The sequence below is a fragment of the Gopherus evgoodei genome, chromosome 5, assembly GCF_007399415.2.
Source record: "Gopherus evgoodei ecotype Sinaloan lineage chromosome 5, rGopEvg1_v1.p, whole genome shotgun sequence".
NCBI classification, from domain to species: domain Eukaryota; kingdom Metazoa; phylum Chordata; order Testudines; family Testudinidae; genus Gopherus; species Gopherus evgoodei.
This window is the reverse complement of record NC_044326.1, coordinates 48,332,089-48,358,490: the sequence shown is the minus strand read 5'-3', so window position 1 is coordinate 48,358,490 and position 26,402 is coordinate 48,332,089. Positions and strand designations below refer to the sequence as shown.

General features: G+C 44.1%; 1 protein-coding gene across 5 annotated transcripts in view; it reads right to left on the bottom strand.

Moving 5' to 3' along the window:
• GUF1 (GUF1 homolog, GTPase) overlaps positions 1–26,402 on the bottom strand; it is a 60,218-nt gene that overhangs the window by 12,874 nt on the left and 20,942 nt on the right. For all 5 annotated transcript variants that reach the window (XM_030563125.1, XM_030563122.1, XM_030563123.1 and 2 more), the window contains 6 exons: positions 22,857–22,940; positions 22,128–22,192; positions 20,632–20,835; positions 18,106–18,245; positions 9,605–9,728; positions 8,523–8,655 (listed from right to left, as the gene is read on the bottom strand). In XM_030563125.1, coding sequence (XP_030418985.1) covers positions 8,523–8,655; positions 9,605–9,728; positions 18,106–18,245; positions 20,632–20,835; positions 22,128–22,192; positions 22,857–22,940 — 750 coding nt within the window. The remainder of the gene's footprint in view (positions 1–8,522; positions 8,656–9,604; positions 9,729–18,105; positions 18,246–20,631; positions 20,836–22,127; positions 22,193–22,856; positions 22,941–26,402) is intronic.

Sequence of the window (26,402 nt, the reverse complement as noted above, 5' to 3'; positions counted from 1 at the left end):
TAGATACTGAACTGAAAAACTGATTTATTATCCATTCGGAAGTATAGGAATAAAATACAATGTAATTAAAATCTTCTGAAAACCATGCAGTCTTGTGTACCGTCAATGGTAATCATAATATGAAAAGACGGTTACTCACCTTTGTAACTGTTGTTCTTCGAGATGTGTTGCTCATATCCATTCCAGTTAGGTGTACGCGCCGCGCGTGCACATTCGTCGGAAAACTTTTACCCTAGCAACTCAGTGGGCCGGCAGGTCGCCCCCTAGAGTGGCGCCACCATGGCGCTCCATATATACTCCTGCCGGCCCACCCGCTCCTCAGTTCCTTCTTGCCGGTTACTCCGACAGTGGGGAAGGAGGGCGGGTGCGGAATGGATATGAGCAACACATCTCGAAGAACAACAGTTACAAAGGTGAGTAACCGTCTTTTCTTCTTCGAGTGATTGCTCATATCCATTCCAGTTAGGTGAATCCCAAGCCTTACAAAGGCGGTGGGGTCGGAGTGAAATGTGGCAGAATAAAACTGCCGAGCCAGAGGCTACAGCCTCTCTTGACTGCTGAACCAGGGCATACTGCGAAGCAAAGGTAAGGACCGAGGACCAATGGAGCTTCGTGACAGGTCTCGTGGGTAGAAACACGAGCCAGCAAGGCGGCAGATGAAGCCTGAGCCCTGGTAGAATGCACGGTGATGTGGCTTGGGGAAATATGAGCCAAATCAGAACAAGTGGGGATGTCCGCCATCACCCAAGATGAGATCCTCTGAGAGGAAAACAAGCAAGCCCTCCCTTTGGCCCGCTACCGGGGCAGAGCTGGGGCACCTTAGGAAATGATTCTGTCAGCACAACATAATGCGAGCACTCCACAGATGTCCAAGGAGTGCAACGGTTATGCCCATCGCGTTGAGCTGTGGGTAACATGAAAGGCCAAAACACCTTAGGGAGGAAAGCCGGGTGCGGTCACAACTGCACCTTGTCTTTGTGGAACCTTCGTAAGAGCTCTGATCTCAGAGACCCGTCTGGCCAAGACTAGGTTGAGGCCCCAGGGCGGGGCTGGGCGGCGCACCCGAGGGTGCAAGCGCTCCAAGCCCTTGAGGGACCTCGAACCCATAGAGCGTGGGACACTGAACGTCCATCTTAGCCTGCTGGAAGGTAGGGACGGCTGCTGAGAGTATCCTCAGCGATGATACCGCCAGATCCTGCCGCTGAAGGCCAGAGGCAGGCCAAATAGAGGGGATCGAGACCTCAGCAGGAGCAAGATCGAGCGTACTGCAGCTGTAAAGGAAACGCTTCCACCTGGCTCGGTACGTTGACCAGGTGGAAGGCTGCCTGTCACCCCAACTCAGGTACGCAGGAGCCACCGTGAGGCGAAGAGGCTGCAGGTCCGAGTGACGAAGCCTGTCATTGCCCTGAGTGATGAGGTCTGGGCTGACAGGCCGAGCAACGTGGTATGTCAGTGCTGCCTGGACCACTCTGGAGTGATCATGATGACGCACGCTCCGCCCCTGCGGAATTTGAGCAGGACGTAACGAACCAGTGGGAACAGCGGGAAGGCATAATGCAGTTGGCCGTTCCACGGTATCAGGAATGCGTCCAAGATCGATTCCGAGGAGAGACCTTGGAAGGAGCAGAACACCTGGCATTTCCTGCACTCGCGGTGAGCGAACAGGTCTGTGTGAGGAACCATTTCCACCTCCGGAAAGCGGGACGCCTCACATGGGGCAGAGTGATGACTCGTAAGACAGGAAAGACCTGCTGAGTCAAAGAGATAAGACGTTCCGAACGCCTGGGAGAAAGGACGTCGCCAGCTCCATCGAGCGGGCCATGCAAAAGACCCGGAAATGGATGGCCTCCTGACAAAAAAGGGGGGAGGACTATGTCCCCCCTGAATGCTTATGAGCACCTGGCCATTGTGTTGGCTGTAAACACCGAGATACAACGGCCTCGCAGCTGCCGCTGGAACCCCTGGCATGCCAGGCGGACTACTCTGATTTTTGGGGCATTAATGAGGAATGCCAGCTCCCTAGAAGACCGAAGGCCTTAAGCTCGGAGGTGACCATGAGCACTCGAGCAGAGAGATGATGCGTCCGCCGTCAGGGGCAGTGAGGGCTGGGGCGGATGAAACCGCATCCTGTCCACACCAAGGAGGGGGTTAGCCACCACTCTAGGGAGCCTAAGGCGTTCGAGGGAACGGTGACTACCATGACCATTGGCTCCCTGTCCAAGCGGTACGCCGAGGTGGGCCGGACTTGGAGAGGACGGAGGCGGAGCTTGGCGTGCTTGGTTACAAACTTGCGGGCAACCATGGACCCAGGAGACTGAGATAAGAACGAGCTGAGGTCGTTGGGAAAGCCTTCAGACCTCAGATGATTGATGCCATCGCCTAAAACCGCAGTTGCGATAAGCAGGCTCCGGCTAGGTAGGAGACCAAGATAGCCCCTAGGAAGCCCAACCTCTGCGTGGGAACCAGAGTGGATTGCTCTATAGTAATCATCAGGCCTTGATCTGTGAATAAGACCGTGACGATGCCCACGGCTGAGTGGGTTGTGCGTCAGAGTCTCCTCGGATAAGCGAATCGTCCCAATACGGAAAAACGCATATCCGACATAGCTACGGTAGGCGGCGACTATGGCCGTAAACCGGGAGAATTCACCGCTGGCTATAAAGCGGAGGCATCTCCCGTGCGGAGGGAAGATGGCATTGCGAAAGTACGCGTCCTTCCTATCCAGGGCGGCATAGTAGCCCCCAGGAGGCAAGGATGGAATAATGGTTCCCAGGGATACCATGCAGAACTTTAACCTCATCCCAAACCGGTTGAGTCCATGCAGGACCAGGGAGGTCTGAGACCTGTGTTCGAGTGGGGAACTAGGGCATAACGGGAGTAAAACCCCTAGCCCCTTTCGTCCGCTGAAGGGGGACAGGGCTGGAGCAATTTAAAGGTGGTACCTATGCTCCATCGTGCGCAGGACCCAGCGATCTAAAAGTAACTGGGGCCATGCCAGGAGAAAGCGGGATCAGGACCCCGTCCTGCGACTGGCACACCGCCCTCCGACGAACCTTGGAAGGTCCGTCTTTGGTCCCAGTGGTAATTGCGAGGGACCTCGACTCTGGCTTTTTAGGGGGCCTGACGTTTGTCTGCGACCACCTTGGCCTTGCCGTTTTCCAGAGTTCTGCCTCTGGCTAGGCACAGAGTATGGCGCTGGGGCCATAAAGGCCTGCGTTTGGTCGCAAGCGTATACACGCTGAGACGCATTAGGACCCTATTGTCCAGCAGGCTTCGCAGTCTGGGGCTGTCTCTGCCGCGAAGATGCCTTTACCAACAAAGGGTAAATTCTTTCCCCCGTCCTCCAAGACGGCAGCGAACTCTAGGTGGGAGGTTCGAGGGAGAAACTCCTCCACCCAGGTGCTATAATTATCGCAGCTAAGCAAGGCTTGTTGCTTTGCTACCCAGAGGCGCAGGGCCCCTGCAGAGTACACCTTGCATTCGCCAAGGCTCTTTCTGCTTCGGGGCTGGCGCCCGCTGGCCATGATATCAGGATCGTGGTCCTGAGCATAAAATCTGCGCATATGGGATGACACGGATGCGTGTCCGGATGGCCATGGAGGTACTAAAAGAAGGCACGGGCCGAGTCTCTGACTCACTCGGACCTTGCCCAACTCGGCACCGGGGACCGGCATCGGGAGGCGTATCGGTACCTGGAACGAGATCCAGACCCGCAACCAGAACGGTGTCGGGAGGTCGACCGAGATCTCGAGGCTCGGAGAAGAGCTACAGGAGTCAAGGTACCTGCCCCGGTGCCAGATGTCGGAACGGTGCCGATAGCGGGTCGGCGAACGGGATACCGACCGGTGCAGCGAGTGTGACCAGTACCGAGGAAAACAGTACCGGGACTGCCAGTGGTGTCCGGCGTGCCGACAGGACTTGGAGTGTCTGCGGGACCGTGATCATGGACGGTGCCGCTCTGCTGTACTGACAGGGGACAGTCCCTTGAAGAGACTGTATTACCCGTACCGGCGGTGCCCGGGTCAGGCAGCACTGACTCTGTCATGGCACTGAGAGCCCTCGCCGTTGGTAACATCTCCGGCGTGCAGGGAACAGCAGGCTCAACCACAGTTACGAGAAAACGAGTAGCTAGGGAAGTGGAGGTCAGCTAAGCCGCGCTCCACTGTTCCAACGACCGACACGGGCGGTAAGAAGGAACTGAGGAGCGGGTGGGCCGGCAGGAGTATATATGGAGCGCCATGGTGGCGCCACTCTAGGGGGCGACCTGCCGGCCCACTGAGTTGCTAGGGTAAAAGTTTTCCGACGAATGTGCACGCGCGGCGCGTACACCTAACTGGAATGGATATGAGCAATCACTCGAAGAAGAATGTTAGATTAAAGGAGCAGCTGAAATGTAAGAGCACTGTACCTCTGCAAAAGATAGTTTTAAAAGCCATTCTTGTTTTCACTATGAAAATTCATGCACTGTCCAGGCATAATGTAGAAAGATTATTATAAATACCAATGAAGAAGAATTTCACATAAAAACTACATTAAAAGACCATTAAGGCTGAAAGATGATCAGTGAATAAAGCATTTGCTCAATATTTTTAATCCTCGTTGTTCAATATGAGGTCCCCTTGTTTTCACTGCATAACATCCAATCTCCACACTGAAAAAATGGCACTTTCATTATTCACTGCCCATTGACTAAATTCTGCAACAAGTAGGAAGCAAGAGTCTCAAATGCTGAGTTACAGATTAATGCTTTACACCATTTGACTGATGGGATTCCAGATTTTTAGATGGTATAAAGATTTCGTTCTGGTTTTAAACAATTTGAGATAGCAGCCACCAAAATCAGTTCAAAATTGAAGTTGCTGGGAAAAGGCAAGATGATACTCAGAACATGTTATTTTTAAGTTAGATATCTTGACCTAGTAAGCTAAGAAATTAATGGTACATTTTCAAGCTGTCCAGCACTGCATAGCATTCATTCTTATAGCCCTAACAGTCTGCAAGACAATGGACCTGAAATCAGTCAATAGTCCCATCATTCCAGGAGTGTTATTTTATCATTGGTCTTACAAGTTGTGGACTTCAGGCCAACATAACTTTGAATCCTTATGACCTGCACTTTTCTGAAACAGTCACCCTTCAATAGAGGGGTTGTGTGTTATCTAAAAGGATGCATAGAACCACATGGACTATGATAAGAAATTGTTTCATGGCATTACTGTATTTCTCCCCTCACTTGGAACTCCAGTGAATGCCAATTTTAGTCACTTTCAGGAAAGTGAGAAGAGATGGAATCCCATTGCATGCTATGTTTGTGCTGAACTGTAACTGAAAGGCTACAGCTCAGAAGAAAAGCAATTTCTATATTTTGCATAATTGTATTGCTAGAACCATTATTTGTGGAACGCATGATGAGGTGTACTGAAAAGTAAATTGCTCTCATGGAACAGGTACCCACAAATTTTAAATTAAAGTCAATGGAAAACGTATGAGCTCTTGAGCAGCATGCTGCAGAAGTCCTTCACTTTACATGAGATAGCACTAAACTCATGAACAACTGAAAAATTTGCCATTTTATTCCTGACTGTATTCCAATTAAAATAATTCTGCTCTGTGTCTCCTGCCAAAACAAAATTATACAGATGAATCACAAGAGAGTCTTTTCATAGTTCAATTCAAATCTTGTTACAGCTTTTTGGGAGAGAAAAATGTGGGAAATACTGTCACTGGGAGGAATTGCTATCCGTATAATATCAGTCTCTCAGCACTAAGATCCAAAGTCACTTAGAGATAGGATCTCCCACAGGCAGCACAATGTAAACTTAATTACACAAAAATAAAAATGTTATTTTGAGTGCTGGATTTCATAGCCTGAAGTTAGGAAGTGCTAGAATTAAAGTTACCTGTCTGTGCAACATTAATTCTGCCCCCTTGTGCAGATGCATTATAATATGGGTCTTGAGTTACATGAGCACAAATTATGTTTTCCCATTTTACAGACATCTTAGCTGAGTAGATAGATTTGAAATTTTTTTTTTATAAACAGTGTGACTGAACGGCCAGCCTGACACTAGGATCCTGCCATATCAGAGACCTATATTTTAACCCCAGTTTGTGTCAACTCTCAATGGATAGGAGGCCTTGTTCAATAATAAGAATTTTGAAGGGCATAAGTCAGTAGAACAAGCGAGACTTGAGCTCATGTCTCTTTGGTTCCCATCAGCAATTGGTGCAGAATCTATATTATCGGTGTCCCAGTAATGTTCTGTGTGTGGCACGTGAGCACACGGGCCACGCCCACGGAATTAATATACATTTTTTTTTGTCTGTGAAGGAGTTAAGGTTGCTACCCACAAAAATGCCAGACAAACCCACAAAAGCAAGGAAATGCAAAGTAAAGCCACAGACTAGGAGAAATAGCTCAACACCTTCACTTTTGACCTAATATGAATAGCTTGCCCCTCCACCCACAAGCACACAATTTACCATTACCACAACTAGTGCAACACCACATGCCACATATTGCAGCCTTAATTTCTGCCCTGTTTGCCGCCTTCTGCACACATCCCTTTTCCAGATGTTTTCTCCAACACTAGCAGTTGTGGATGTTTGGTATGCTTAGAGAGTAGTTTAGCAAGGAACAGTGTATGCTGAAGGGTGGATAAAGGGAGTCTGGAAGGTTGGCATCTGTAGATGAACAGTTACAGTTGTGATGTGTGGTCTGTAATTGTAATTGTGATAATGTACCTGTGGGCGCAAAGATAGATAGTATGTACTGTTAGGCGGCTTAACTTTTTGTTTCCATGCTTCTATGGGTTTGTACACCAGGCACGTTAGGTGTGTAGCAACCCTAATTGCTTCCAAACAAAGTCTGTTTCTTGTTTTGTTAAGCTCAGTTGCAAGTTGACACTGGATGAGGGGGAAGACAAGGGGGGGGCAAAAGTGCAGGGGAGAGAATCCTTTATCTGTCAGCAGCTCCACAGGAACGGTTCTCTGTTGCAGTACAAAATCTAACAGAAGAGCATGTCTCTATGTGGAGAAGGTTTATCCTCATCAATCAGGTTTTCATGCATCCATCCCCACGGATAAGGTTCGCTTGCCCCCACAGACATGATTATGGAGTTATGACGAGGCACGAGGGCTGTCGATTAATTGCAGTTAACTCACTTGATTAACGCAAAAAATTAATTGCAATTAATCACACTGTTAAACAATAGAATACAAATTGAAATGTATTAAAATGTTTTTGGATGTTTTTCTACATTTTCAAATATGCTGATTTCAATTACAACACAGAATACAACATGTACAGTGGTCACTTTATATTATTTTTTATTACAAATATTTGTACTGTAAGAATGACAAACAAAAGGAATAGTATTTTGCAATTCACCTCAAACAAGTACTATAGTGCCAATCTCTTTATCGTGAAACTATAACTAACAATTGTAGATTTTTTCTGTTACATAACTGCATTCAAAAACAAAACAATGTAAAAGTTTAGCGCCTACAAGTCCACCCAGTCCTACTTCTTGTTCAGCCAATCACTAAGACAAACAAGTTTGTTTACATTTACGAGAGATACTGCTGCCCGCTTCTTATTTACAATGTCACCTGAAAGTGAGAACAGGTGTTTGCATGGCATGTTTGTAGCCAGCATTGCAAAGTATTTACGTGCCAGACGCACTAAAAATTCATATGTTCCTTCATGCTTCAACAACCATTCCAGAGGACATGCATCCATGCTGATGATGGGTCCTGCTTGTACGATCCAAAACAGGTGACATTGTAAACAAGAAGCATTATCTCCTTCAAATGTAAACAAACTTGTTTATCTGTGCGATTGGCTGAAGAAGTAGGACTGAGTGGACTTCTAGGCTCTAAAATTTTAGATGTAAGTTCAACTGTCACAGTAAACAGATTGCACTACAGTACTGGTATTAGATGAATTGAAAAATACTTTTTTTTTTTTTTTTTTTTTACAGTGCAACTATCTGTAATGAAAATATAAAGTAAGCACTGTACACTTTGTACTGTGTTGTAATTGAAATCAATATAGTTGAAAATGTAGAAAACATCCAAAAATATTTAAATAAATGATATTCTATTATTTAACAGCACGATTAATCGCTATTAATTTTTTTAATCGCTTGACAGCCCTACCAAACACATATAGAACATGCAAGGTTTTTCACAGCAATACAAACAAACACAGGGCATAAATGGCAATTTTCAAGAGCTTGTAACTCAGCAAATTCCATATATGTGCACATGGAGCCAGCAAAAAGAGCCTCGTTTCCAGGACTATCCCCTGCCAAATTACAATGCTGTGCTGCAACTATAGAGACACTAGAGTTTTTGCGGGTGGGGAGGGGGAAAGAACCCAAAGCCTGAAGATTTCTTCTAATGTATAGTGCTAAGGAACCTAAACAAGTGAGACTATGCTGATCTACAATTTATTTTACTGGTTTAGAAAATGTTTTAGGCTGATGTTCATTTCAAGCTCCTGTAAATAAATTAAATACCTTTATCAATTTTGCTGAGGAAAGAACAGCCTTATAGGGAACAGTGGGTGCAGTCAAAATGACAGATGCATTGTATTCTTGCTCCAAGCGCTGATTAAAAACTTCCAGATGTAGAAGACCAAGAAACCCCAACCTGAAAAAAAAAAAATGGTATTCAGAATGTGCACCGTATTCCTATGGTATTATTTTACATTATTAAAACTGTACTAGGAGACTAAATGATTTGCCAGTGTCAAGCATGGTAAAGGCAATCCTTAATCTTGACTATGACATCTGTGCCCTTTGACTCCAGGATAGAGCTGAGCAAATAATTGTTGGCCAGCAAAGGGACTGGGAAGAAGAGGGGACCAAAACCTTCCAAAATTTTGTTTGCATCTAGAATTTGTCAGCAAATCAAAAAAGAGTTTCATTCCAGGCAGCTTCAGAACAGCATGTGAGAGCGAGAGAATGAATGTGGTCCCTTATAACCTTTAACCCAGTGGTTAGGACACTTGCCTGAGACGTGGCAGAGACCAGTTTCAATCCCCACTCTGGAGCAGGGCATCTCCACCCACCCTGATGAGTATGCTAACCACCAGGCTACAGGCAATTCTAGAATGGATTGATCTCAATTTCTCCTGTTTCATTTTGTATAAAACTCACTGCGCCAGAGAGTGAAAATGGCTCTGTAGCCTGGTGATCATGACACTCACCTGGGTGGTAGGTAAGGTAGGTCAGAGATGTGGATTCAAATCTCCTCTATGCTCAATTGTGTTATAACCCTTAGCCCAGTGGTCAGTGAGACAGAGAAGGCCCCCTCCCGCCCTCCCCCTCCAAACACTGTACTTTTTCATAAATCCACTATTCATCTGAGAAATTTCTCCCAGATCTACTCCAGGGCTTCTCTTGAAGAAAGACTGCCAATCAAGATAAATTGTGTGCTGTACATGAATATGGACTAGAAATAAGATCAAGTACTCACTTTAGGCCTAATCTCAATTAGAATTAAAATCCCCAGAAATAAAAGACCTATACCATCAACAAGTCCCCACATATATTAAAAGACACTTCCTAAAATTAAAGTGTAGTAATTGTAGTCTCACCTCCATCCAGCTCCTAAGGCAAGGTTGTTATCCCGATGAATAGTTACACTGGAATCATTTAGTGTCAGTTTTTCTATAGCACTTTTCAGGTTGTTATATTCTGACTGGTCTACTGGGTACATTCCTGTAGAAACACATTATGCTGTTCACATTCAGTCAAACTTGTCATGATAAAGAACCTGATCTAGCTGCACAAGTTAACCCTTTTGAGCCATTTAGCTACATCTTGACAGAGTTTATCTTTCATTTAAATACCTAAATATAAGTAATGTAATTAATAGGAATACCTTTATTCCATTCCAATTCACCTATCCTACAGAAATATGCATCCCATATGAAAGAGTTAAAAAGAATTGAATGTCCAGAGGTGGTCATATTCTTAGAAATTCACCATGATGAGGTGAATACATTTCAAATGCAACTTTAAAGTTTTAGAATTAATTCAGATAGAGCAGTGGTTCTCAAACTTTTGTACTGGTGACCCCTTTCACATAGCAAGTCTCTGAGTGCGACCCCCCTTATAAATTAAAAACACATTTTAATATATTTAACACCATTATAAATGCTGGAGGCAAAGCGGTGTTTGGGATGGAGGCTGACAGCTCGCAACCCCTCATGCAATATTCTCGCAACTCCCTGAGGGGTCCCGAACGCAGTTTGAGAACCCTTGAGATAGAAATATCATGAAAAATAGTTACAATTCAAACCCGACAAATAAGATTACTCTACGGGAAACTGAATGGCTCTGAAAGGTACACCCACACATTTCTGGCCTATTAGCACATTTGCAGCATTACTGGAGGGCATCTATCAGTTGTAAGGGATTAATACTCAAATGCCTCCCAAGCAATAAAACAACATCTGTAGTTTTAAATAACTCCTGCTGTAACCTGCCCTACACATATAATTTATATCACACAAACAGAATTAATGCCTTTCGATGAAACGCTCCTTCCAAATACATGTGCAGCACAAAAAGCAAGAAAGTAATGTGCCACATCAAATCATTAAAAGTGAAAACATTTAAATAGTGAAACTGTCAGAGTGACAAACAGTTCACATAATTAGTGCTAGTTACAGGATCTGTTGTGCCTCTATGACACAGCCATGTCTTGGCAACAGTGTAGATTGCTCTGCACCAAGAAACTCCCGTCCTAGACACAGGTTACCTCCTGGAGTTCTCTCAATGTAGCGGATATCTTAGCACTGCTATCCTCCTCAGTGGTATTAGTGCTGGTACAGATCTGAAGGACAATGCAGAGGAGTGAAAATAACACGGCCCACCCTCTCTGGTGCACACTGCCAGGCTGAACATGGCAGAAGTACCACTGTACTATTTCTCCATTTACCTGCACATGCAATCTGGGCCATAAGTGTTTACTGTATTTTCCAATAAGAGCTTTATAGGAAGTATTCATAATCAGATTTCATAAAGCACAATCAAGTCTTCTAAAGAATGTTTATGTTAAATGTGCTTGCTAATATTCCTTAATGGGGGTGCTTAGTCTGGCCAGATTTAAAAACCAGTTACTAACACACACTGGAGCAGTCAGGGCCAGCTCCAGACACCAGCATTCCACGCTGGTGCTTGGGGCAGCAATCTGCAAGTGGCGGCAGTCCCCCTTGTTTTGCCCCCAAGCAGCGCACTGAATTGCTGCCGTGGATGGCGGGGGCTGTCCGTGTGCTCTTAGGGCGGCAGGCGCGTTTCCATGGTGGTTTCAGCTAAACATAGAATCTGCCGCCAAATTGCTGCTGCCGCGGAAACATGCCTGCCGCCCTAAGGGCACATGGACTGCCCCCGCCATCCACGGCGGCAATTCGGTGCACTGCTTGGGGCAGCGAAAACTGCAGAGCCGGCCCTGGGAGCAGTGAACAGTATCTAGGAACAGAAAACAATGATGGCTACTGAGGTTTCTACTGAGGAGAGGAGAGGAAAGAAGATGGTTAGATGCAGAAGCTGGGGGACGTACATCATCCTTGAGGGAGTATCTGGTGGAAGCTACTTATGCGTGCAACGTCACTTGACAGAACTCATGGCAGAGAGGATCCAAGGATTAGAGATGAAGCTGGAGATGATGATGGAATTTAGAAGGAGATTTAAAGGTATAATGCAGAAGAGGACAGAGAAGGTGGTACAGCAACTAAAGATCTGAGGACAACTGCCAAACAAAAGGAGCTAAAGGGAAGACTGTCAGATCCATGTGGAAAGTAGAATGAATTATATTGTGAAAATAGAAAGGATTAAAGAAATGCTGTCTGTACCTTTAAGCAAAATTGTTGGAATGCTGCAATCCAGGTGTCAGGAATACAGACATTAAAATATACCAATTGCACCTTTTAAGGGCAATTGGTGAAGTATTAGCCTTAGATCGATAAGAGTTAGTAAGGAAGTAGGATATGCACGCTGTGCCCCAGGTGAATTTTACTGTTTTGCTTTCTTTGTCCCTTTGTCTAATTGCCGCTCTTTTATCTGTATAAATAAGACTGTTTGGGTCTTGCATGGCCACTCACATTATCTGGGTGATATTGCCGGAGCGCTGCGCTAATAAAACAGAGTGGTCTGACAAATTGTGAGTCCCGATTCTAACTTTGACACATGGAAAAATGTAACTATAAAAACAAAGCAGAGGAAGAGACCACCTAGAGGTGGTGAAATTGAGTCGAGTAACAGTTTTGCTGCACTGGAGAATGACAATTAAAAACAGGCAGAAGACGTGGTGGCAAGAAAGAAAAGAAAGGTAACCAGTTCCTGTAGAAAAGAGGAAGAGATGATGGACCTGAGCCTAAGGAAAATGGAGGATAACATACAAGTATTCACACTAATATCAGGAACAGACAGGTCTATGTGATCAGGGTCCCTATACTCAGAAGAATTGACAGGCCTATAACTAGAACAGATCCAGAGAACAGAAGAGTGTGCTATGTCCCAGAAGCCAGGATACAATATGTGGTTGTGAGCCGAAGAGGATCCTGATAGACGTGGGTAAAAATCCACTAGCTGTACTGCAAGTCAAGATGAAGGACACTGCTAGATTCTCATCAAAATAGATCAAGTATGACTATGCTCAGCTGAGTAAGATGCTAAAAGAAGTTTAACCTTGGGTGATTTTCAGTGGGATACTTCTGGTCCCTAGAGGAGGGAGAAGGCATGACAAGACAATTAAGATCAACAAATAGCTCAAGTATTGGTGCAACAAGGAATGTTTTGGGATGATCTACCATTGGGATGCATTTAGGGAAACAAGACTTCTCAACTAATGGAATCCACTTGATTACCTGGGTTTAAATTAGATGTGGGAAGAAGGCTGGGAGAGACTCGTAAAATCTCCACGTCTGGCATCAATACACAGAAGCAGGAAAATCAGCTAAATGAAGACACGGTAAGGGATAATGGAACGCCACAAGCTAGAAAATTAGGTGAGGTCCAAGGGAAACAACTGAAATGCTTGTTCAAGAATGCAAGGAGTTTGGGGAATAAAATGGAGGAATTGGTACTACTGTTGCAGGAGGTCAAACCAGAAATTATAGGGATTACAGACACATGGTGGAATAGCATTCATGACTGGAATATAGGTATTGAAGAGAATGTGCTGTTAGAAAGAGAAAGAAAGAAAGAACAAACGAACTAAAGAATGAACGAAAGAAAGGTAAACATGATGGGAACTGTACACCAATGAAGCTATAAACCGTAAAGAAATACAAGTGATAGTATGGAAAAAACAAAATCTATCAGTTTGAGAAAGGATTGTAAAAGAGGTGTGTTGGTATAGTGTTATGGGTCCTTTATAGCCTCCTCTCCACCAAGGGTCAGACTCGGATATGGATAGCTCTCTCTTTAGTATCAGCGACAGTTTTGGAAATTATATCATAATGGGAGACTAACTTCCCCGATACAGATTGGAGAATAAATACTAGTAATGCTCTTAGGGACCAGTTATTCCTGGATGTGATAGATTACAGTTTTCTTCATCAAACTGTCACTGGACCAGCAAGAGGTGATGCAAATTTAGACTTAGTTTTAGTAAGTAGAAGAGCTGGTTGTAGGAAATAGCTTTGGATCAAGTGATCACAAATTGATATATTAAATAGAAGGATAATCAAAACCAGGTTGTCAACAATGTTTTTTTATTGTAAAAGGACAGATTTTAACTAATAACCTTAATTTTCCAAAGAAGCCAACTGGACTGAAAAGCTCAATGACTTATGGAGGCTTGGAATTTCTTCAAATGAACTATACAAAAACTATCTGAGAAATCTGCATCCCAAGGAAGGGGAAAAAACTTGTAGGAGAAAGGCTCCAGGTCCAGCTAGATGAATAACCACCTCAAAAAGGTTACTAAGAATAAGGGGAGGCCTATAGGGATAGGAAAAGGGATTACCAGCACAGAAAGATACATAATGGAGGTTAGAAAATGCAGGAATAAAGTGAGAATTTCTAAAAGTCAAGCTGAATTAGCTCTTGCCAAAAAAATTAAAATAAGAGGGTTTTTAGTTATATAAATAAAAAAAAAGAGAAAGGAAGGATGATGTTGGCAGCTATGCAGTGTAGATAGGAAGGAGACTGAAGATAATCTAGGTACGGTCCAAAACCTAAATGAATTCTTTGCCTCAGTTTTCAATTATTATGATCATATAGAACATGTGCATGAAGGCACCATGACTGATGAAAATGAATGTCCAGAAATGGAAATTACCACAATTGAGATGGAAGAAAAACTTAAGAGCTTGATGCGTTCAAGTTGGGTGAAAGGGGAGCAGGGAAAAACAGGTAATTTTCCTCCCAGAATACTGAAAGAACTGGCACGTGAGACTGACAGTCCAGTAGCAAGGATTTAAGGAAATAAATCTATCTACTCAGGGGTAGAACCACGACTTGAGAACAGCTAATACTGTACTTATTTTTAAGAAAGGGGGGAAAAAAGTGATCCAGCAATTACAAACCTGCTAGACTGACCTCAATGGTCAGAACAAATCAGGAAGGAAAGAAGAATTAAACTTATACAGGCTAATGGTAAAGGGTTTACCAATGGTAGATCATTGCTGGACTAACCTAATTTCATCTTTTGAGAAAATAACAACTTTTACTGCATTTTGATTATCTAAAAGATTGAAAATAATTAGACTTCAGTAAAGCATTTGACTACACATAAAATTATTAGTTAAATTAGGCAAGCTAGGGATTGATACAAGCATTGTAAGGTGAATAAGAAATTGGCCAAAGTGGAAATAGCACTGGGTTGTGCTGAAAGGTGAATTATTGGACTGGAGAGACGATACTAGTGGAGTTCCTCAAGGATCAGTCTAGGGACCAATCTTATTCAAAAAAAATTTTAATAACCTTGGCACAAAAAGTAGGTGTGCACTAATAAAATCTGCTGTTGATATAAAGTTTGGAGACATCATCATACAGAGGAGGATCAGATTATTACACAAGATTATCTGAATGACCTTGAAGACTGGAGTGACAGAAATGGGATGAAATTCAATAGTACAAAGTGCAAGGTCATGCATTTGAGGTCTGATAATCAGAATTTATGCTACAACCTGGTGGCTCATCAGTTGGAAATGACAGAGGAGAGACCTGGTGTAGGTTGATCAGAGGATGAGCAACCAACATGATGAATCTGTGAAAAAGGTAAATGCAATTCTAGGGCATATTAGATGAGGCATTTCCAGCAGAGATAGAGAAGTATTAATGCCATTGTAAAAGGCATTGGTCAGACCTTATCTGGAATACTGTGTATAATTCTTGTCACCCATGCTCAAGAAAGATTAATTCAAACTGAAACAGATATAGACAAGAGCTACTAGGATGAACAGAGAAATGGAAGGCCTATTTTATGAGATGGGACTAAAAGAGCATGGCTTGTTCAGTCTCGCAGAAAGAAGGCTGAGAGTGTATATGATTGTTCTCTATAAATACATTAAGAGGGTAAGTACTATGGACAATGAAGAGCTATTTAAGCTACAGGATAACGTTGGCACAAGAACAAATGATATAAAATGGCCATGAACAAATTCAGACTGGAAATTAGAAGGTTTCTAACCATCAGAAGGGTGAGATTTTGGAACAGCCTCCCAGTAGTAGCTGTGGGGGCAAACACTTTAGTTCTGAGAGAGCAGGACACATTTATGAGTGCAGTTGTATGACAGGTTTGCCTGTGATGGTGGGGGAATAGAGAACAGCAGCCCTGGTGCTCACTTCCAGTTTATGTTCCGAAAGCTCATGCTTCAGGATTCAGCCAGCCACTTGCAGGTCAGGAAGCAACACCTCTTTTCCCCCCACCCCCGCCCCTCATGTCCATAAATTCTGGGACAATTTTTAATCTTCTTCCCCTGAAGCATCAAGGATGATCACAGCTGGAGACAGGATACTTGGCAGGGTGGGCCCGGGCTCTGAGGTGGCACCAAGAATTCTCTCTCTCTGTCTCTCTCAGGTGCTTGGTTGGCTGGTTCCTGCTCATATACTCAGTTTAACTGATCACCAGAAGTGGAGTCAAGAAGGAATCCCCATCCCCAGGTCAGACTGGCAGCACCCTTGGGATTTTTGCCTTCCACAGAAGCATGTGGGTGTGGATCACGTACCAGGATTATTTGGGTATATCTCATTTAATTGTTTCCCTGCCACTGTAGGGGCCTCACGCACTGGTACAACTCGGTTTGTCCTATTCTCTTGCCTCTGGCACTTAATAGTCTAGTTTCCTGTGGGTCTCATTTATTTTGGTCTCATTTCCACTGTTGGATTTAATGTGTGGGTCCTGGGTGGTGGTGGTGGCCTATGATATGCCGGAGATCAAACTAGATCAGCAATTCTCAAACTGTGGGTCAGGACCCCAAATGGGGTCACCAGGACTGGCCTAGACTTGCTGGGGCCCAGAGCTGAAGCCAAAGCTCGAGGGCTTCAGCACTGTGTGGTGTGGCTCAGGCTGCAGGTCCCCTGCCTGGGGCTGAAGCCCTTGAGGTTCAGGCTTTGGCCCCTGTGCCCAAAGCGACGAGGTTCAGGCTTTGGTCCCCCAAACGGAGTAGTGGGGCTTGGGCGGGCTCAGGCTTCAGTCCCCCCTCCTAGGTGTGTGAAGTAATTTTTGTTGTCCGAAGGGGGTTGCGGTGCAATGATGTTTGAGAACCCCTGGACTAGATGATCTAGTGATCCCTTTTGCCATTAAACTCTATGACTCTATACATTATGCCATTAAAAAAATGTTAGAAGGACATTAAGGTTTCAAAGTTAAACCCTCAAAAGTTTAGGCGATGGCTACACTGGCGCTTTACAGCGCTGCAACTTTCGCGCTCAGGGGTGTGAAAAAACACCCCCCTGAGCGCTGCAAGATACAGCGCTGTAAAGCCTCAGTGTAATCAGTGCCGCAGCGCTAGAAGCGCGGCTCCCAGCGCTGCAAGGTACACCCATAAGGGATGTGGTTTACATGCAGCGCTGGGACAGCTCTCTCCCAGCGCTGGCGCTTTGATCACACACACACTTCAAAGCGCTGCCGCGGCAGCAACCTAGCAAAAGCCTAAGGGCCTGTGAGAATAGAAGACACTCAGATTTTTTCCAACTTCAAAGGAAAACAATTGTCACAAAGGTAAGACTGATCTGAAGCTTTTAAAGAAAGGAAGACTTGTATGAGAACTACCTATCCCTGAAATTGTGGGGTTTTTTTTGTTTTTTATTATTTTTACATTAGATCCACAGTCATTTCATAAAGATATATTTTAGCTTCATATCTTGGCAAACAAGATCTGGACTGCAGAAGCACACTGCAAATTATCCCAAGATAATTATCTTCTTTTATAGCCTCCAACATGATCATGCATCTGAGGAAGTACGTGAACTTTTTCCATTCTCTCAACACAGGTTCAGAAGATAATTAATGTGGCTCTTTTCTTCTGCTGCCTTTCCTTACAATTATTTCCCCATCTTCTGTAGACAGAAATATTGCCTCCTGTGAACCTACTAGAGCAGGCAGCGACAGAAAGTCAACGTCACTACTCACATGCTTGAAGTTAAGCACACACTTAAATGTTTTGCAGGATCATTTTGACAAGCAATTTTGGTCACACATTTTTTTTTTTTTTTTAAAGGTGTGAAACAAGGGCTGCTAATGATAAAATAAGGCTTTTCCCATGGAAAATGGTTCTCAACAGACTGCAGAAATTGCTTATCAGGAGGAACAAGTCCAAATTAGTGACATGATTCTTGAAGATGTACAAGTCTATTTTCAGCCATGACAGGCCTATGTGAGCAAAGATGATCCTCCCATAACGAAAATAAGTGTCAGCCTCTTATTTAAAAGCAATCTGCAAGTTTTCTTAGTCTTGTTTAAGTCAAATACAGGAAAGTTTTACAAGGTTATATAGGCATCACATACCACTCTAGAGTAACTCTGCTAGTGTGTTTTCTTAATGTGGATGCATGTTCTTAAATTTCAGTTGCCTGAGTAGCTCTCCTACTCCTATATGTAACATAAAACTGCTTCCAGTTTTTGAATCAATATACTCCTCACCTGCAAAGACCATTGGTTTCGCTGATTTAAAGCCAGGCAAAGGCTCCACTGGCTGCTTATGTAAATACAGCGTGTCTCCTATTTGGGCTTCCGTAACCTCTTTCATCCCAGCAATCAGATAGCCCACCTGTCCAGCATATCTAAATAAAATTGGCATTATGTGGAAATATTTATCTTGTTTAACAACATTTCAAGTTTCTGCCTCTGCAGTTAGCACCCTCAGGAATATAAGCACATGTTCTCCCCCAAAGTGCACATACTCAACCCAAATTGTTCCATCTCTAAAGACTCTCTTTACAGATGGATCTAAGACCTAGTTACTATTCGAGGTTAAATGTCTATTTGAGGCTGAGTTTTTGGATTTCCAGTCCTACACTGTTTCAAGGCAGGGGCTGGGAGGTACTTTTCTGACATGTAGGACACAGAAGGCAAAGTAGTATCCACACACTACAAAGCCAGTTCCAGATACAAGGAAAGGACTGCTTGGGCAAGGAGCAATGTCACCCTCTGTTTGACCTCATATCCCAGTAACTACTTGGGTTGTGGAAGCAGGTGGATCACCATCGTACGCTGCTGGTAGTATGGGAATCCAAGGTAGATGGTTAAATGTAGAGTTGTGCAGTCAGCAAAGCAGGTAGTTCAGCCTTCCCCAGCTTCACTGAAAACCTCTGAGAAGGGCCTTTAATCAGCATTCAGCTGCAAATTTTGTCAGAACTTACCTCCACTCTTTGACTACGGCTACCTGCTTTCCCTCACACTGCAGGGGAGATGAACTAGCTTCCAACAGCAGTTGCACCTGGAGACTTACACTAAAGGCCTTCCCTGTTTGGGTAGATAAATAGCTTCCTGCCTCACTTGCTTTGACCATAAATCATAGACCACTCTCCATGCTGTTCTGCATTGCACTTATGCACAGAACTTCAATGGGTGTCCCAGCACCAACTATAAGATGATGTCCCCACCTTCCACTCTTACCCAAGATAGCCTCCATGGGTGAATTGGAGGCTCAGACTACATGTTCAGCATGCTATTCAAACACTGTTCTGATGGCTTTTGTGCCAAGATATCAGATCAATGCCCCCAGGAAAATAAAATAAAAAAAACCCTGAAAAACCCAGTGTACAATTTACTTGTGCTCCATAATAAGTGTGAGCACCAAAGTTATGAGTGCTTTCACAATAATTAAAATACCATCAGCACTCAGGCTGGCCATTTAGCTCTAGACACCCTTTAAAAAGAAATCATGTTTCCCTATCTTAAATAAATAAAACCTCTACCTATTTTTACACCTAAAATGCCCATTCCTCTAACTCTCTCTTCCCCTAGTATATAGTCTCTAACACCAAGCAGATGCCCATGATTGTTAAAGAAGCTAGCAGGAGGCTCCCAAGCCAAATGGCCTTTATTCTCTTCTCATTATTTTATCTCAAGGGTTGTCATTCACACACAGGTGTAGTTATGCATTCTGAAAACCTTTTAAAACTATATTTATGATTTTAAAATATTAATCAGACTTCAGGATTTTTAGAGGGTGGCTCATTTCATTTTGTTCTTCCAGTTTTATTACATTAATGTGATATCACATTGCCAAACCTCTTGGTTTGATGGCAATGCATTGTGTTGTCAAATGAGAGGCACAGTGTGTCCTTGAAAGTAAAGCTTTTATCATCTATTACACACTCAACCCATGTGTGAACAGATTGATCATTAAAGGTGCAGGATTGATAATTCAGGAGGCTGAGGGTGTTTTTCCAAAAGTGCCTAACTGACTTCTGATCATAAGTCCCATTGAAAGTCAACAATGTTTTTCACTCCTAAAAAGAACAGGAGTACTTGTGGCACCTTAGAGACTAACAAATTTATTTCGGCATAAGCTTTTGTGAGCTACAGCTGTAGCCCACGAAAGCTTATGCTGAAATAAATTTGTTAGTCTCTAAGGTGCCACCAGTACTCCTGTTCTTTTCACGGATACAGACTAACATGGCTGCTACTCTGAAACCTTTCATTCCTAAGTCACTTAAGCATTTTTAAATTATCTTTTTAGTTGAAGAACTGATATACAATGAGCAGCAGCTATGCAGTAAGCGCCTAACCTAAACTTGTGCCTAAGTTATATTGGTAAGGAGACCAACTCTATAGATGAAAAGGTAGTTCTGTCACCAAACCCATTCAGTCCTTGATTTCTTTTTGCTCACGCTGCAAAGAAGGGTCCCAACAGTGAAGTTGGTGGTCTGCATGGATGTGTTGTGGACACTTGCTTACTAGAATTGACTGAGAATAGCAACTCAAGCCATGAAGCTCCTAGACAAAGAATTTCAGAGTGGGATTTTCAAAATGCTCAGCATTGGCCTAAATTTAAATGGAACAGTGAGAAACAATGCTGAGTGCTTTCAAAAATGTACCCCAACCCCGTCTCAACCATCCAAGGCTAAAACTGAACAGATGATCTAGAGATTCAAGATATTATATCTGATTATTCTAATACTTATTTATTATGGTTTTTCCCCCAAAGAACTTCTTACTTACAATTTATGAGTTGGCTGTTCATTTGGTGTCAGAATTCCTACTTCGTTAACTTCATAGGTCTTCCTTGTGTAAGCAAACACAATCTTATGTCCTTTCTGAACCTCTCCACCAAAGAGCGCAATGTTTGCTATGACACCCCTGTAGTGGTCGAAGGTGGAGTCAAACACCAAGGCTTTCAATGGGTCACTAATGTTAACACTGGGTCTATTAAGAAAAATGTAAAAAATACATTTAATATATATTAAATGAGAAGATAAACTGTACGCTATTTTTCATTGAAAGTCAAATGTAAATTCATCTGTTTCAAAACGTTCAAACAAAATATTCATACAAAAATAGATGCTAGCCTAAGTGCAGAAAACAAAAATATTGAAGCTGTGTGAAATAGATTTGCTATTCCGGGCATACAGACTATTATGAGAAGATTTTTAAGCCGTTCCACACTTCCATTTCTGATCATAAACCTATGCCAGAAGACTGATCTCCTAATAATATTAATGTTCCAAATTAACCGTATATTTTGTTCTTGTCGTTGAGCTTTATTTCATGATGGCAGAAATTAATTTTAAACCATTAAAGTGTTTTTTCCCCACTAAAGTTCTCTCATCATCAAGAATATCATACTGATACAGTTCTTCTATCCCCCACTGACTTCATTATCATTTAGGTTCTGTTTGGCATTTATCACTGTAGATATTACCTAATAAGAAACAAATAGAATTAAAAGCAAAATGCTGATTTAAAGTTGAACTGGGATTTAGCAGCCATTCTTGTCATGCTGACAATGGTCAAAATTCCCAAATAAACGTCTTGATTAAACTGCAATTCAGGCTGTAAAAGTTGAAAATGTGTATTGGTAACTCGGGGCCCTGGAACAATTTTAACTAAACAATGTAATGCTCAGATGAGAGAGTGAAAATCTAAAAAACATTTGATTAAATATAAGTATTTCAGATATTTGTGCTTCCCTGGATTTATCTCCAGTTACTTACAAAATAATATCTGGGGAAAGTACATCATTTCTAAAAAGGAAATTTAAATAACCAATCACAAAAACTGCCTTGCTTTCTCTCTGCTGCCCTGTTTGTAGGCTTACACCAGTAGTGTTCGAATGTAATGGATTTTCTCTCTCTCTCCACTTCATATAATATCACCTATGTTGATGTTTTTTGTGTTATATTCATCTTTAATAATTACCATATAATGGGAGGGGAGGAATACACACATGGTTGAAAGGATTTACCAAGCAATGAAAAATCTCTTCTCCCCAAATTTCATTTGTCAAAATGAAATGAAATCTTGTCCTAGTCACCTCAAAAATAGGAATCCTGCCCTCCCAATCCAGTAACAGGAAATCACACGTGAGAAATTTCATGCAGAATGGATTTGGTATAAAGAATTTAAAAGGGCAGCTCAAAAATCTAGCTAGTTACCATCATAAATAAGCAAAAACTCTACCACTGGCTCCATAAAACTCATAAAACAGTAAAACTTACGGTGGAACCTTTTCAATAACTTCCTGAAGCACCTTTTCCACATTCGTTCCTAGTTTAGCAGAAATCTAGAACAAGTTCAGAAAAAAGTTTTATTGGGAATAAGTCTGCTGATATACATTAGCTATTACACTGAAAATGAAAGCCATCTTAATTTTGACATGTTAAAAGTATGATGCTTAGCTACAGACTCAACAGGCAAGCTTTTGGGCATATTAACTCAAGCCTTTGTTAAACTATTAAAGAAACCTGATGTGTCACAAACATTCCATAGTAGAGAAACAGACACATCTCATGCAGAGGCAAAGACATCAGGGAAACAGAACAAGACAGAATCTGGCATATACACAGTACAGGAAATAATTTCAAAATTTTCGGTGATGCCTCTATCCATTAGTCCGAAAAAATCTGATACTTTATTTGAAAGTGTCTTCATTACTCTTCTGTTTTCCAGATGGACGTTAATTTCAAAAAGGACCTTTTCCCTCTTCTTAACAGAGTAAGAAGAATTATACACTGCATGTCAATAAATAAATAAATAAATAAATCAAACAAACAAACTTCAGGAATTGATTTACTTTTTTAAGATATCAGAGGGGTAGCCGTGTTAGTCTGTTACTTATTTGAAGTGTGCACATTTTTCATTTGAGCTCCAAACAGGATTTTAAAAAGTCTAATAATCAATCAGTTGTTAAACATCCAGATTTTTAATTTTTTTTTAAAAGATCTTACCCTAATACATTCATCCTTAGAGATATCAAATAGCTTTTCAATTTGTTTCTCAACCCTTTCAGGGTCTGCATTCTTCAAGTCAATCTACAAAACAATATTCTTGTTACACATTTGAAACACAAGTCTCTCTCACACACACACACACACACTTCTTGCATATCAGAATTCTAGATCACCGAAATAAAAATTTAAAAAAAAAAGGGATCATGAATACAGCAAGTAAATAAACAGCTGTCTTTATCAGAAGGACCCTATTAAAGCATTCCCTAAAATGAGTCTTAAAACAGTCCTCCCATGAGGGGGAGGGACTGATCTAGGCAAGCAGGCTTTATAAGCCAGAGGCAGAGCGACCAGGGGAGCTGCAGACAGGGGAGTTTGACAGAGGGAGGCTTACGATGGTTAGGAAGACTCGCAACACCTGTGCCAGCACTGCTTCTGTCTCTTCCATGTGCGCCTGTAGCCAGACAGAGCACCTGAGCATGGATGCTTCTACCCAGATCCTGGTGTGGTTTTGCAGATACTGTAACTTGCAATTTCCACTTACTGATATGCAGGCTGGGGGGTGGCATCCAATGTGAAAGGTGCCTACTGGTGGAATCTCTCAGACAGCAGGTCGGAGAGCTACAGGAGGAGGTGGCTAGATTGAGGAGCATCCGAATCCACGAGCGATTCCTGGACAGTGTCCATGTGCAGACAACTGAGGTAGTTGTCCCAATACACAGGACTGCTGACACACCACTGGTGGAGGAGGAGATGGATCAGGGTGGACACTGGCAGCTGGTTACTTCTGGCAGCGGGCAGTGCTCCACCCTGCTCCGAACCCTCCCGCCATGGTAATAAGAGCATAACGGTTACCTAATACAGGAGAGAAGGAATCACCCCCTACAGTAAAGGAGAAGAAGCCTCATACCCCTAAGGCTGGGAGGTCTGCTGCCACCACTGCAAACAGGAAACGTAGGGCAGTGGTGGTCGGAGACTCTCTGCTGAGGGGGAAGGAGGTGCCCATCTGTCACCTTGACATTTCATCTCAGGAGGTATGCAGCCTGCCGGGGGCCCGTATCCGAGATGTTACAGAGGCATTGTCGAGAATTATCCAGCCCTCTGACTACTACCCCATGCTACTCATCCACGTGGGCACAAATGATACTGTGAGGTGTGACACTGAGCAGATCAAGAGTGACTACAGGGCTCTGGGAGTACGGGTGAAGGAGTTTGCTGCGCAGGTGGTATTCTCTTTGATTCTTCCTGTCAAAGGAAGGGGCCCGGGCAGAGACAGATGCATCATGGAGGTGAATGCCTGGTTGCGAAGATGGTGTCGCCAAGAGGGCTTTGGCTTCCTCGATGACGGGACGCTATTCGAGGAAGGACTGCTAGGCAGAGATGGCGTTCACCTTTTGAGGCGGGGAAAGACCCTATTTGCACACAGACTGGCTAACCTAGTGAGGAGGGCTTTAAACTAGGTACGACGGAGACAGGTGAGCAAAGCCCACAGGCAAGTGGGGAACATGGAGACCTGGGAGATAGGTTGGAAACAAGAGAGAGCATGGGCTATAATGGCAGAGAGAAAGGAGGGTCAGGGCAAAACTGGGAGGCAAGATCAAACCAGTATCTTAGATGCCTATATACAAATGCGAGAAGTATGGGTAATAAGCAGGAAGAAAAGACGGTTACTCACCTTTGTAACTGTTGTTCTTCGAGATGTGTTGCTCATATCCATTCCAGTTAGGTGTGCACACGCCGCGTGCACGTTCGTCAGAGATTTTTACCCTAGCAACACTCGGTGGGGCCCTGGAGTGGCGCTGCTATGGTGCCGGATATATACCCCTGCCGGCCCCTCCGCTCCTCAGCTCCTTCTTGTCGGCTACTCTGACAGTGGGGAAGGAGGGCGGGTTTGGAATGGATATGAGCAACACATCTCGAAGAACAACAGTTACAAAGGTGAGTAACCGTCTTTTCTTCTTCGAGTGCTTGCTCATATCCATTCCAGTTAGGTGATTCCCAAGCCTTACCTAGGTGGTGGGGTCGGAGCGAGACGTTGCGGAATGTAAGATCGCTGAGCCAAAGGCGGCATCGTCTCTAGACTGCTCGACCAGTGCATAGTGGAATGCAAAAGTATGGATGGAAGACCAGGTAACAGCACGACATATTTCCTGGATGCGAACATGGGCCAGGAAAGCGGCAGACGAGGCATGAGCCCGAGTAGAGTGGGCAGTGAGATGGCCAATCAGGACGCGAGCCAAGTCGTAGCACGTCCGGATACAGGATGTCACCCATGATGATAGCCTCTGGGAGGAGATAGGCATGCCTTTCATACGCTCCGTGACCGCTATAAATAGCTGAGGTGAATGTCTAAATGGTTTGGTTCTCTAAATGTAAAAGGCAAGAGCCCGGCGGACATCCAGGGTATGCAGTTGTTGTTCCCGGCGTGATGCGTGCGGCTTCGGGAAGAAGACCGGTAGAAAAATGTCTTGATTGACGTGGAAGGCAGAGACCACCTTGGGGAGGAAAGCTGGGTGCGGTCGCAGCTGTACCTTGTCCTTGTGGAAGATCGTGATGGGGGGGTCCACCATCAAAGCACGAAGCTTCGATACTCGTCTGGCCGAGGTGATAGCGACGAGGAAGGCCGTCTTCCAGGACAGATACAGCAGCGAACAGGTGGCTAACGGCTCAAAGGGAGGGGCCGTGAGCCTAGCTAGAACAAGGTTGAGATCCCACATAGGGGAAGGGCGATTAACTGGAGGGCAGAGCCGCTCCAAGCCCTTAAGAAACCTGGAAACTATCGGGTGAGAGAAGATCGAACTGCCGGATTCCCCAGGATGGAAGGTGGAAATCGCGGCCAGATGTACCCTTATCGAAGAGAGCGCCAGGTCCTGCTCCTTGAGGTACCATAAGTAGTCTAAGATAATGGGGACCGATACACCTGTGGGAGCAAGGTTACGCTGGGCGCACCAATGGGAGAAGCGCTTCCATTTGGCGAGATATGTCGCATGCGTGGAAGGCTTCCTGCTTCCTAGGAGGACCTGTTGCACCGAGGTGGAACAGTGCAATTCGGATTGGTGTAGCCAGACAGCAGCCATGCTGTCAGGTGGAGGGACTGCAGGTCTGGGTGGTGAAGTCTGCCGAAGTCCTGCGTTATCAGGTAAGGGTAGAGTGGCAGAGGTATCGGGTTCGCCAGAGATAGGTCAAGCAGCATGGTGTACCAGTGCTGCCTTGGCCACGCCGGAGCAATCAGTATTAGCCTGGCCCTGTCCCTGCGGAGCTTGAGCAGGACTCTGTGAACAAGGGGAAAGGGCGGAAAGGGATAAAGTAGACAACCTTCCCAGGGAATTAGGAAGGCGTCCGAGAGGGAGCCTGGGGAGCGACCCTGCAGGGAGCAGAACACCTGGCATTTCCTGTTCTCCCTGGAGGCAAAAAGGTCTATCTGGGGAAAGCCCCAGTTCCGGAATACTGAAAGGAGGACGTCCGGACGGATGGACCATTCGTGGGACAGGAAGGATCTGCTCAGGTGATCCGTGAGAGAGTTCCGGACTCCTGGGAGAAAGGAGG